The sequence below is a fragment of the Schistocerca americana genome, chromosome X, assembly GCF_021461395.2.
Source record: "Schistocerca americana isolate TAMUIC-IGC-003095 chromosome X, iqSchAmer2.1, whole genome shotgun sequence".
NCBI classification, from domain to species: domain Eukaryota; kingdom Metazoa; phylum Arthropoda; class Insecta; order Orthoptera; family Acrididae; genus Schistocerca; species Schistocerca americana.
In genome coordinates this window covers 115,250,293-115,264,014 of record NC_060130.1, presented here as the reverse complement: position 1 = coordinate 115,264,014, position 13,722 = coordinate 115,250,293, and the positions used below count along the sequence as shown (strand labels likewise).

The window sequence follows — 13,722 nt, the reverse complement described above, 5'->3', positions numbered from 1 at the left end:
ATCAACCAAACCTGCAACAACAACCATCCAGTTGTAACTTACAGTTTGGAGTGGAGTGCAGATACTGGTTTCAGATTTGTACAGTGAAATGTATGTATGCTGATTTTAATCACTGTAGTTCTTTTGAATTTGCCTGACCTGCTCATGAGACACCATTCTAAATTTCAAACATTAATTGAGGTTTCTGAGCCTCATATTTGATTCCAGGCTGTCGTGGCTACCAAACAAAAAAACCTAATGGTGAAATCCATCAAGTATGAACCTCTTGATGTGCCTCTGTCATAAATCTTGGAGGGAGGAGGGGGGGGGAAGACAAAATGAGTTTGATACCATTTTTAAGACTTTTGTGTAATACTGGCTAGATTATGGCTTCATAGGTAAGGACAATGGAGACCTACACATCTCAAAACCACTAATGCTGTTCGTCATGGTGGGATTACTGGCCATGGGCACTTACAGAATGAGACACAAATATAATCTTTGTACTGTGTGGGGAGCACTTTCTATATGGTGGCAGCTCCTCTCAGTGCATGTGATGGTTGTTGCAGAATCATCATAATTCAAAACCACTGTATGCTCTAGCATGCACAGAGTTTTACAAATCACAAGAGCAACAAGATTATTTCAGATCTGTCAAAATCATGGGGTAGTAGCTCATGGTGTGGGACAAATATTAACCTCAACTGGAGCTGTGTGATGCACTAGTTACTGAAGACATCCAGAGTTATTTTACAGCTGGAGTACACGAGACACTATATCTCTGGAGATGTTTTTAACTCAATATTTTACAAAATTTTAATGAATGCACCATCTGTACAACAATATTCTGTGTGGATTCCAGCAGGGAGAGACTGTGTTTGAAGCAGAGACCCATATGGTGTTGAGGGCATTTGGGCAGATAAGACACATTTGTGCTGTGAAAGTTTTTGCCTGCTCTTCCTCCCTGAATGGCCTTCAATTTATACAACATACAAATCTAGCAGATGAACAGTCCAGACCATACAGTATATCTTTCTCCACCTATAAAGACTGGGAAGGAAGTGTGATCATGCTGAGAATCATGACATGTGGGCATAGCATTCATGGGAGACTCTATGGCTCTGTTGAGGTTTAGAGGTATGTGGTGGTGGGAAGATAGTGAGCTGCAGTTGACAGACAACAAATTGAGGCTGGTACAGCCGACTCAGCCATTCATACATCTTTCAGACCCTTAGACAAAATGAAATAGCTTTCACGTGGCAACAAAAAGGGAACAAGCTGAAGACTCATGGTTTCTTGCTCCAACAAGAATACTCATCAATGCATAATTGTTGTGGCATGCAGATTTTAGTATTTTATATTTTAACTGAGTGTATTTTATATTCAGACGAGGAGGAAGGGGCAAGTTTACTATCTGTTGTGTCCTTTATTGTAGTAAAAGAGACAACAAATGTGGTATAATGTTTTAAGATTATGTGAGATGTCCATTCTTCTTTTTCATTTATTAAGGGGTAGATCTGATTGCCTTATTAATGTAGTTGGCCCCACTAATTATTGTTTTTCTTTAAACTTATCATTAGCATCACTTCCTGAGTTATCATTACTGTGTCATATTATCCAAGATTTTAGCAGCTTTTAGGGGGCAAACCATTTTCATAGTCTTGTGTGATTAGTGACATACTGTGACTGCGTGAGTAAATGTGAAAGGGAGAGACATAATAAGACTAACTGAGTGTATATTTTATGTGTTTTCCACGTAGGAAATATATATCTAAAAACAAAGATGATGTGACTTACCAAATGAAAGTGCTGGCAGGTCTTTCCTGATGAGGCAACAGTTTGTTGCGAAAGCTTGAATTTTGTGTGTATGTTTGTGTGTCTGTCGACCTGCCAGCACTTTCATTTGGTAAGTCACATCATCTTTGTTTTTATATATATACAATAAAAACCCAAGCAGTTGTAAGTAACTGAACAGCCCAGGTGTAACTATAGGTTTGACAAAGTCCATCGAGAAAAGAATCACATGAAGTCAATTGAAAGTACTCACCACAAACAAGCCCAGTAGAAAGAGGCAGGTTGTCTGCCAGCACACATGTATAAATAACTATTAAAAAAATTAACATCTACTACAGTTCCATCAGCATCAAATGAGCAAGTTATAAAATAGTGTAACAGCACTGGAGACATCAGTTTCATATGTGTGGTATCATCCAAAGATCATGGTGCCACACCAAAGTTGGCAGTACACATCAATACTGCAGACATTAGCAATGTGTTACAGCAATATGCAATGACGAATGGGAGAAGCAGAAGAAGACACGTCCTCTCTCTCAGCACAGCAGTGCCCTTGCAAGGGGTCAATATAGAGCTGAATATGGAAGTGTTCTGTTCAGTTTGTGGCCTCTGCTGAAGCAATTAGCATCATCAAGTAGGACTAAAAAGTTACTCAAGTCTCGGGAATGTACTTTTGTAAATGCTGAAAATTGAACTTCAGGAGAACAGTTAGTTAGTTAGTTAACAGTTAATAACAGTCATAAATTATCACACTCTCCTGTGGCAAAGGATTGTATCAAGTGAAGAAAATCTTTTTATCGGTCATTTAATAAAGTGACCTAATATTTCATATTTTGTAGGCTAGATGAGCCACCTTCCACAGTAATTAAAGAACCCACAGTTACAAAAGGACAATTGTAGTTTCATCTGGCCATAAAGATATGGATATGTAGACCACCTGATATAACCTGAAGATGGCAGTCATGATGAAATAGGCCTACAGTGATAAACAACATAATCAAATACAGCAATGTCTTTTTTCTCACAACACAATATAATGACTTGCATATGTTTGCATGCAACTATGTGCATCAAGGATCCAATTAGTTCTGAAATGGAAGTCAGAGAGAGAGTTATTTTATTTTTCAGTCATATTTAGCATTGTAAAAAGACAAGTCTACACGTGTAGACTGGTCTTGGAACATAACGTATATACTCAAATAACTCACTCATGTTTTTTCCCGAATTTAATGATGAAAAACTGGGGAGTGTGGATTATTCAAAACATGGTTGGAACTGCTCTGCCTCCAATAAGAGATCCCATTATACTATTGCATTGTTGTGGCTTCAGTGTGTGGCATATCAGTAGCACATTAGAAGTGAAGTATTAACAATGACTTCAAACTCGTTAATTGTGGCTACAAGTTCTTGTTATCACCCATCCACTGCTAAAGAAAAACTGAAAATTATTGAAGAAGCCAAGAACATTGGAAACCATGCAGCAGGAAGAGAGTGTGACATAAGTGAGTGTTGTATTTGTGACCGGCAAAAGAACAAAATGCAGCTTTAATAAACTAATAGTAATCGCCAGGCATTTTGTGGCCAAAAAGTGAAGCATCCGGACTTCAAAAAAAGGCTCTGCAATATGGATGCATGGTGATGAGTAAAATGTGCCAACTTAAAGCTTTGGTTTTAGCCAAAGGACTAGGCATTACCTGTTTCAAAGCTAACCGGGGTTGGTTATCATGATTTTTCAACTGAAATGGATTAGGATTCCAGAGGAATACTACTGTTGGTCAATGGCTTCCAGGTGATTACAAGGAAACAATAGTGCATTTTCATCATTATGTGATAAATCTGCAACACGAACAGTCCTACATATTATGGCAAATTGGTAACGTGGTTCAAATGCCAGTCTTCTTTGAGATGCCACTCGACAACACCGTGAAAAGGCAAGAAGAATCCAGCATCCTAATATGAACTTGTGACAGTGAGAAGCAAAGGTGTACAGTGATGTTGTGTGTAACTGGTGATGGATGAATGCTACTACCTTACACGATATTTGAATGGAAAACAATTCCAAAAATATAAGTGAAAGGCATATCACTGAGAGTGAATCCGAAAGGGTGGTTGGAAAATGACCTTGTGATTGTGTGATGCCTGTTTGGCAATGTCTTCCTGGCGCATAACTGAATTTACATAACATGTTGGTCATGGACAGCTTCCGCAGACATAGAGCTAAGTGCGAGACAAATTACAAGAAGGGAAAACTGACTTGGTCATTATCCCTGGAGGCGTAACATCCATCCTACAACCACTAGATGAGTGAATAAATTGGCCATTCAAAGCTGCACTTAAACAGCGATATACGTAATGGATGGATGATGAAAACCACAATTTCACACAGAGTGGAAAAATCAAATGGCTGGATTTGTCCCAGATTTGTGAGTGGGTGAAAAGTGCATGGGACTCCAATCTGCAACCACTGGTGGAAAAAACCTTCACAAAATGTGGTATTACAAATTCACTGGATGGAACAGAGGATGACACTCTATGGGAAGATAGTGACAACAACAATTATTCTCCCGCTAGTGATGACAATCAAAGTGATGATGAATAGAGAGGTAAGGGAGCATACATACTGACTAAAATACTTTATTGCGTATATTAACATTAAATTCTTAAACATGGTAATACTTCTTTTTTCCTACTGTAGGTAGGCCTGTGGAGTCCCAGCTGGCAGGGATAATGTTCCCAGACCAGCTGCCCACCTAATGCGCTAGCCAGCAGGCCACATGGTGGCCAGCTGCATGCTGCTGAATTGGTTGTGTTTTAATGATTTATCAATCCGTACAACAACATGTGAAGAATATTATGCATTTCTTCAAACCAATTGATATTATATATAATTTTGAACACATTGTACTGTTAGAACTTTTTTTTTGTAAATAAAACAAATTAAAGCAAAAGAAATTTCCCTCCCACAAAATTATTCAAGGGCGCAGACTATTCGAGTATATATGGAGCTACAAGAGGTGCCTTTTACCTGCTTTGCCATGATTCATGCAAACATGGCCTTTTCAAAGTCACAGATATCATGGTATTTCAATAAACTGTTACAACTTATAAATGATGAAAAAGAAATCTGGTGTCAGAGTTCACCATTTATGATTGTGAGGTCAGGCCTGGAATGATGGAGACATTCCTCATTATGAAGGTGTACCCTCATCTTTGATGGCACATTAGATGCTTCCAATGAACAAAACCTCTGCTTAGCATTCACACATGCGAAGGATCAGGCTGGCTCACCTACTTTACACTTAATTTCTATGTTGCTTTTACTCTGCTTAAATCATTTGTTAATAGTCTGCAGTTGACCTACTCTTTCAAAAGGAACTGATGCTTATACTGTTTGTGACAACTTTGTGGCTTCCAGTGTTCTTTTTCAGTAGACTATTAAGAGGGGCGTTAGTATTGCTTGTGACAGCACACCTGTTTCTGCTTATGCTGATTTTTACTTGTAATTTCTTTGTGCAACGAAGAACTGGCAAGCAACTGAGAAAGAAAAGGAATTTATAACATATTTTGCCAGGTCATAGACGCTAAAGAGTAACTAATTGTCACATTATTGTCTGTAGTTATAGCTATTTCAGTAATTTTTTGTAGCCTCACAGAAAAGAACTCAAAATATATTTTTCATTTTGAATAAATAAATAAATTTTATCAATTACATCACATCACATCAACGTCAACAGGGATGGTGACAAAGTTAACTTTTATCTCATATCTTTACATGAAAGCATCAATTTAAAATGAGATCATTGCTTGCAATCATATTTTTGTTAAATACAAAATGTTTTGAGAACTTTTAAATGAGTAACCTAATTCTATGGCATTATTCTGCATGGGTTCAAGCAGGGAGTATTCTCTTGTATGGTTTGCTGTTATCCCTGGGTCTTGTGTTAAGATTCACTTACCAAAGAAATTTACTGTGCTTAATGAGGATCATACATGATCTTGAAGCCACTGGGCCAGACGAAACACACTCATGGTGTGAAATTCCTTGCCTGCTCTGACTCCCTGAGTACTCATCAAGTCATACCACGAACGTACCCAGCAGATGAGCAAATCCAGTCTAGCCTATTCAGGATCTCTTTCCCCACTTGCAATATCTGAGGCAGGGAGTATCCTTCTGCTGGGTAACAGGACACATGTTAGACATGGATACAAATCACCAGATTTGGCAACCAGGGAATCATATACAACTAGAATTGTGCCTTATGTAAACTGCAGTAGGTTAATTTTGGTGCTGCACACAAATAACATAGTAAATGGTAGGGTTGATTGTAGTATTGGTTGCATTATTATGGGAAGGTACACAAATGAATATGAGAGAGAGAAACTGGGAGCTGAGAACTTCTCTTTGTTTGTTTGTTTTGCATATAATTAGAAATGCACATCGTTCACAGTTAGTCCATTGAGTATTGTATATCCTAACAAAATATAAATTGCATTTTATAATAAAAATTAGTTGATCATGTAACTTCTGGGCTTTTGATGAAAGTACAGTTTACATGCACAAACATAAACAATTAATATAATTATTGTTGTTATTTTGTAATCAGCAGAATGTTCTTCATCATGATGAAATGCAAGAGTTCCCTGTTGTTATTAATAAGTGCAAAAGTTGTTTGTGAGTAACAGAAACATGTTTTTGTTTTCTGTGTTTTTATATTTTACTTTTTTTTGAGGAATTTACATTTTATAGCACTATATGATAAATCTTCATTGTTTTTCTATTTTTACTGCAACATTCCTCTGTTTCACATTACAAATCAACAGTTTTTGAATAAAAGGTGATTAAACATTGACAATTTCAATTTTGCTATAAATACTGTAGCAGACAGGAGGATAGCTATGTATAAAAAATGTTCCACAGGTCATTAGGCCTTTTAAATGCCCTCATACAGTTTCTAGACGGTTCGCTATTTCTTGTTTCTTGGAGAATCTAGTAAGACACAAATTGCATACAACAACAAAGGGATCAAAGTGAGATAATGCCCGATAGGGTTCTAAAACACCTAATGTACAGGTGACGTGGTTATGATCTTAACTGACCAAGGCTACTATGAAACTACTGTCGTCTATGCTTACTCGTGATAATCTATGGTAGCCTATGGCAATTTTACAACTCTGTAGGCAACACAAAACAGCCAAAAATATTAATGTTTCACACATGTTGTTGTTGTTGTGGTCTTCAGTCCTGAGACTGGTCTGATGCAGCTCTCCATGCTACTCTATCCTGTGCAAGCTTTTTCATCTCCCAGTGCCTACTGCAACCTACATCCTTCTGAATCTGCTTAGTGTATTCATCTCTTGGTCTCCCTCTACGATTTTTACCCTCCACGCTGCCCTCCAATACTAAATTGGTGATCCCTTGATGCCTCAGAACATGTCCTACCAACCGATCCCTTCTTCTGGTCAAGTTGTGCCACAAACTTCTCTTCTCCCCAATCCTGTTCAATACTTCCTCATTAGTTATGTGATCTACCCATCTAATCTTCAGCATTCTTCTGTAGCACCACATTTCGAAAGCTTCTATTCTCTTCTTGTCCAAACTATTTATCGTCCATGTTTCACTTCCATACATGGCTACACTCCATACGAATACTTTCAGAAATGACTTCCTGACACTTAAATCAATACTGGATGTTAACAAATTTCTCTTCTTCAGAAACGCTTTCCTTGCCATTGCCAGCCTACATTTTATATCCTCTCTACTTCGACCATCATCAGTTATTTTGCTCCCCAAATAGCAAAACTCCTTTACTACTTTAAGTGCCTCATTTCCTAATCTAATTCCCTCAGCATCACCCGACTTAATTAGACTACATTCCATTATCCTTGTTTTGCTTTTGTTGATGTTCATCTTATATCCTCCTTTCAAGACACTGTCCATTCCATTCAACTGCTCTTCCAAGTCCTTTGCTGTCTCTGACAGAATTACAATGTCATCGGCGAACCTCAAAGTTTTTATTTCTTCTCCATGAATTTTAATACCTACTCCGAATTTTTCTTTTGTTTCCTTTACTGCTTGCTCAATATACAGATTGAACAACATCGGGGAGAGGCTACAACCCTGTCTTACTCCCTTCCCAACCACTGCTTCCCTTTCATGTCCCTCGACTCTTATAACTGCCATCTGGTTTCTGTACAAATTGTAAATAGCCTTTCGCTCCCTGTATTTTACCCCTGCCACCTTTAGAATTTGAAAGAGAGTATTCCAGTCAATATTGTCAAAAGCTTTCTCTAAGTCTACAAATGCTAGAAACGTAGGTTTGCCTTTCCTTAATCTTTCTTCTAAGATAAGTCGTAAGGTCAGTATTGCCTCACGTGTTCCAGTGTTTCTACGGAATCCAAACTGATCTTCCCCGAGGTTGGCTTCTACTAGTTTTTCCATTCGTCTGTAAAGAATTCGTGTTAGTATTTTGCAGCTGTGACTTATTAAGCTGATAGTTCGGTAATTTTCACATCTGTCAACACCTGCTTTCTTTGGGATTGGAATTATTATATTCTTCTTGAAGTCTGAGGGTATTTCGCCTGTTTCATACATCTTGCTCACCAGATGGTAGAGTTTTGTCAGGACTGGCTCTCCCAAGGCCGTCAGTAGTTCCAATGGAATGTTGTCTACTCCAGGGGCCTTGTTTCGACTCAGGTCTTTCAGTGCTCTGTCAAACTCTTCACGCAGTATCATATCTCCCATTTCATCTTCATCTACATCCTCTTCCATTTCCATAATATTGTCCTCAAGTACATCGCCCTTGTATAGACCCTCTATATACTCCTTCCACCTTTCTGCTTTCCCTTCTTTGCTTAGAACTGGGTTTCCATCTGAGCTCTTGATATTCATACAAGTCGTTCTCTTATCTCCAAAGGTCTCTTTAATTTTCCTGTAGGCGGTATCTATCTTACCCCCAGTGAGATAGGCCTCTACGTCCTTACATTTGTCCTCTAGCCATCCCTGCTTAGCCATTTTGCACTTCCTGTCGATCTCATTTTTGAGACGTTTGTATTCCTTTTTGCCTGTTTCACTTACTGCATTTTTATATTTTCTCCTTTCATCAATTAAATTCAATATTTCTTCTGTTACCCAAGGATTTCTACTAGCCCTAGTCTTTTTACCTACATGATCCTCTGCTGCCTTCACTACTTCATCCCTCAAAGCTACCCATTCTTCTTCTACTGTATTTATTTCCCCCATTCCTGTCAATTGCTCCCTTATGCTCTCCCTGAATCTCTGTACAACCTCTGGTTCTTTTAGTTTATCCAGGTCCCATCTCCTTAAATTCCCACCTTTTTGCAGTTTCTTCAGTTTTAATCTACAGGTCATAACCAATAGATTGTGGTCAGAGTCCACATCTGCCCCTGGAAATGTCTTACAATTTAAAACCTGGTTCCTAAATCTCTGTCTTACCATTATATAATCTATCTGATACCTTTTAGTATCTCCAGGGTTCTTCCATGTATACAACCTTCTTTCATGATTCTTAAACCAAGTGTTAGCTATGATTATGTTGTGCTCTGTGCAAAATTCTACCAGGCGGCTTCCTCTTTCATTTCTGTCCCCCAATCCATATTCACCTACTATGTTTCCTTCTCTCCCTTTTCCTACACTCGAATTCCAGTCACCCATGACTATTAAATTTTCGTCTCCCTTCACAATCTGAATAATTTCTTTTATTTCATCATACATTTCTTCAATTTCTTCGTCATCTGCAGAGCTAGTTGGCATATAAACTTGTACTACTGTAGTAGGTGTGGGCTTCGTATCTATCTTGGCCACAATAATGCGTTCACTATGGTGTTTGTAGTAGCTTACCCGCATTCCTATTTTCCTATTCATTATTAAACCTACTCCTGCATTACCTCTATTTGATTTTGTGTTTATAACCCTGTAGTCACCTGACCAGAAGTCTTGTTCCTCCTGCCACCGAACTTCACTAATTCCCACTATATCTAACTTCAACCTATCCATTTCCCTTTTTAAATTTTCTAACCTACCTGCCCGATTAAGGGATCTGACATTCCACGCTCCAATCCGTAGAACGCCAGTTTTCTTTCTCCTGATAACGACATCCTCTTGAGTAGTCCCCGCCCGGAGATCCGAATGGGGGACTATTTTACCTCCGGAATATTTTACCCAAGAGGATGCCATCATCATGTAATCATACAGTAAAGCTGCATGCCCTCGGGAAAAATTACGGCTGTAGTTTCCCCTTGCTTTCAGCCGTTCGCAGTACCAGCACAGCAAGGCCGTTTTGGTTATTGTTACAAGGCCAGATCAGTCAATCATCCAGACTGTTGCCCTTGCAACTACTGAAAAGGCTGCTGCCCCTCTTCAGGAACCACACGTTTGTCTGGCCTCTCAACAGATACCCCTCCGTTGCGGTTGCACCTACGGTACGGCTATCTGTATCGCTGAGGCACGCAAGCCTCCCCACCAACGGCAAGGTCCATGGTTCATGGGGGGGGTTTCACACATACAAATGTACAAATACAATAGTTATTAGATGGAACATTTTGCAAATAATCACTTTTATTTTATTTTGTTTAATGTGCAAAATGCGAATGGACACAACAGTCGCTTTTCTTCCTGTAAATTTGTTGCTTTCCTAGTTGGCAGTAGATCTGTTACCTGTCCATCATACATGCAATATTGAGTAAACAACTATCAGTGGGTGATTTTTAACCTTAGTGGTTTAACAGCATTACTCAACAATAATGGTATCGCCAAAAAACAGGACCATTAAGAAAGTAGTAGTTCAGGGTTTATACATCCCAATGGTGATGAGGGCATTAGATATGGTTCAGAAACAAAACAGAGAAGATGTAATATAAGGCATTCATCTATATATTTTTTCTTGAAAGGTGTGAATGAACCAGTCTTATGCATTTAAAAAATAGTGGTAGAAAGTATAAGATGATCTGAATGCCCCACTTTATGTTAGACAGTATATGTGGCTTAGGCATGGTGATGCAGAGCCATGTTTCAGTGAAGTAGTCAGATGTATACTGAATTAATGTTTTTACAGCAAATGGATAAGCAGAGCAGGATCTTCTGGGTGACTTACAGACACCATTATTAAATTAAATACAGATAGTTTTTTGAGACTATCTGCAACAAATTGTTTATTCACACCTCTCTTGCAGCACTGAAGTTTTTTGTTATTGCTTGTTAGATGACTGTAGAAAATCCATCAAACACCTAATACATTTGAGAAAGTATTTGAATGCTACAAGACAAAAACTGCAAGTGCATTATTCACAGTAGTAAAAAACTCTACAATTACAGCATAAAAAGTACCATTGTAACTTGAAGTCATGGCAAAATGGGCCCTTTGTTGTTACAGACTTTTCTGTTTACTCTGGTATATGCTAACCATGTGTGATTACACATTAATACATTTAATATTTATTTTGTGTGAAGATTATATTGGTATTAGACAAAATGCAATGTAATTTTACCTTTAGGTTTTCCAGTGGTTCCAGCGGAGTACACAGTGTAGGCCATGTTATCAAGGGAGCACTCAGCTTCTTTTTCAAATGGTGGATATGCCATGCAGTTTTCAAGCCAATCGCCTTCTAATAGAATGGTCATATCTTCTTCAATCAGACCAACAAGACGATCTGAGAATTGTTTCTTACTGCACACTGCTATAGGTCCTGCATCCTCAAGTACTGACATAAGTAATGAAGGGGGATAAGAGACTTCCAATGGAAGATAAGCTCCACCTGAATAGAAATAATTTTCAATTAACATTTGCTTTGCTATAACTATTGAAAGTAAGTGTCATCTATGAAGCCTACTTAACAACTTTAAAAAGAATTAAAATTAAACTTTACATGAAGTTAATTTCAACCATATTGTTAAGCATACAATAACTCATCCATCTGGAATAAATAATTGCAATTGAATGGCACTCTATATCAAAAATAGCCTCATAGCTAGTATGGAAAAGGGTTATTCCAACAGTCAGCAAGCTATATATTCACAGAAGTCTCTCAACCTTTGATTGGCTGTATTAAATATGTGTTGTTGAAAGTAGTAGGGCACGATTCGTCACAACTTAAAAATTAAAAATCTTTAACTTTTACATAGCATGATAAGGTGAATGATAAATTTAGTACATTTGGGAATGCATGGACTGGACGAGCAAAAAATAATAAAGATGCACTGGCCATTAAAACTGCAACACCAGGAATGATAGAGAAAATATGTAATTTTACTTATTGAACATAAACAGAATAGTAGGAAGAGTAAATTATTACATTTATTGGTCATCTGGGGGTATACAGGGAGAAAACTTTAGTACATAGGCTATCTCTGGCAGTGATAACCACTCTAATCAAGCTGGGTATCAAGTCAAACTGAACTTGGATGACAGGTGGAGATACATCATTACATGCTGCTACTGCTCTATGCCAGGGTTCATCAATTGTATTAGCTGGTGAGTGGTGGCTTGCCAGTCTCTCAGCAACCCATAGTTAGATGTTTGTAATGGATGAAACATCTGGAGACAGTGCAGGCCAGAAGAACAGACAATAAGTCAGGATAGGATGGGCAACATGCAGTCTAGTGGTATCTTGTTGAAAGACAGTGTCACAGAGTCCTTGAAGATATGGATAATCACTATCCTTAATACATTAGAAATGTAATGGCTGCTGTCCAGATAATTGGCTATGTGAGCCATAAGTGATCGTGTTGTGCACCCAAATCTCATCACACCAGGTGCTGGATCTTTATGATGATGGTGAATGGAGCCTGGCAACCTCTGTTCTCATTGGAGCATCCACACATGCATATGTTTATCATGATGCTGCAAACAGAAATGGTATTCACCTGCAAATACACGCTGCCACTTCTGTGTCCAGTGTTGTAGTTGGGAACACCACAGTTGGCACACCTCCCTCTACTGTTGCATCAAGGGAAGCCACAGCAATTGATACCACACTGACACGCAGCAGAGCTCTAAACATCATCACATTGTCTAAGGATACATGTCTTGCTACAAACAAGCTCATCTCCTGATTTAAGGTATGCACAGTAGGCTGCAAAATCTTGCATGGACGAGTGAACAATGTGTCTATCCTCTCTGGTGTTAGTCAAGTGGGACAACTGAGATCCTGCATGGAATAGAATACAGACTGGAACCCACTGATTCCATATTGATATGACAATTGTGGGCTCCTGAGCAATGTGAGCAGTAATACCATGGAACAATAAAACTGCAGTCTTGATAGGTAAACCTGCAGTATTAGTTTTCTTTATGCACAGAATGTAGACGGCATTATTCCTATCTACTTTGTGTGGTTGTGCTGAAATGCTTATCATTTGCATATTGAAGTATATAGTGCATTTCATGCCAGTTTGAAATGTTTTGCATGCTGCCTTCATCATGTTGCAATGTTATTGGCCAATAGTGCAGACTGAACAAAAAGATGTTTCTCCCTTTTTTCTGTTAACATTCAGTTTCAATACACGGAAAAAGCAAAACTTCAGAAAGAGTGCGTTATTTCAGTTTTAAAGAGGTTCGAGTAAGAATTAGTAATTTTTCCTTGAAAAATCTGTTCTGGAATATATTTTGAAGGTTTGTGTAGCTGGTACAGGATTTGAGTTTAGCTCATTCCAAATAAGAGGGCAGGATTTTCAGGGATTCAGGTAACATGAAGAAAAACAAAACCCTGAAATAATAACATTCTGAAATAAATATAATATTATATCTACAAACTAACAACTGAAGATAGGAAAATCACAAACTGAAGCAGCAAAAAAATACTGGAAAGGCCTAGCTAATTATTATTTGCAGAACTGAACTGTGAGGCAACAGGTCACCATATCAAAAAGTTTATTTTGTCTACAAGCATTATAATTTACATCAAACAATGAATCAATGTTCACTACCATTCCTG

General features: G+C 38.2%; 1 protein-coding gene across 3 annotated transcripts in view; it reads right to left on the bottom strand.

Moving 5' to 3' along the window:
* The window catches only part of LOC124555577 (linear gramicidin synthase subunit D-like), a 417,445-nt gene that overhangs the window by 147,094 nt on the left and 256,629 nt on the right, over positions 1-13,722 (bottom strand). For all 3 annotated transcript variants that reach the window (XM_047129541.1, XM_047129539.1, XM_047129540.1), the window contains one exon: positions 11,278-11,544. In XM_047129541.1, the coding sequence (XP_046985497.1) occupies positions 11,278-11,544 (267 nt within the window). The remainder of the gene's footprint in view (positions 1-11,277; positions 11,545-13,722) is intronic.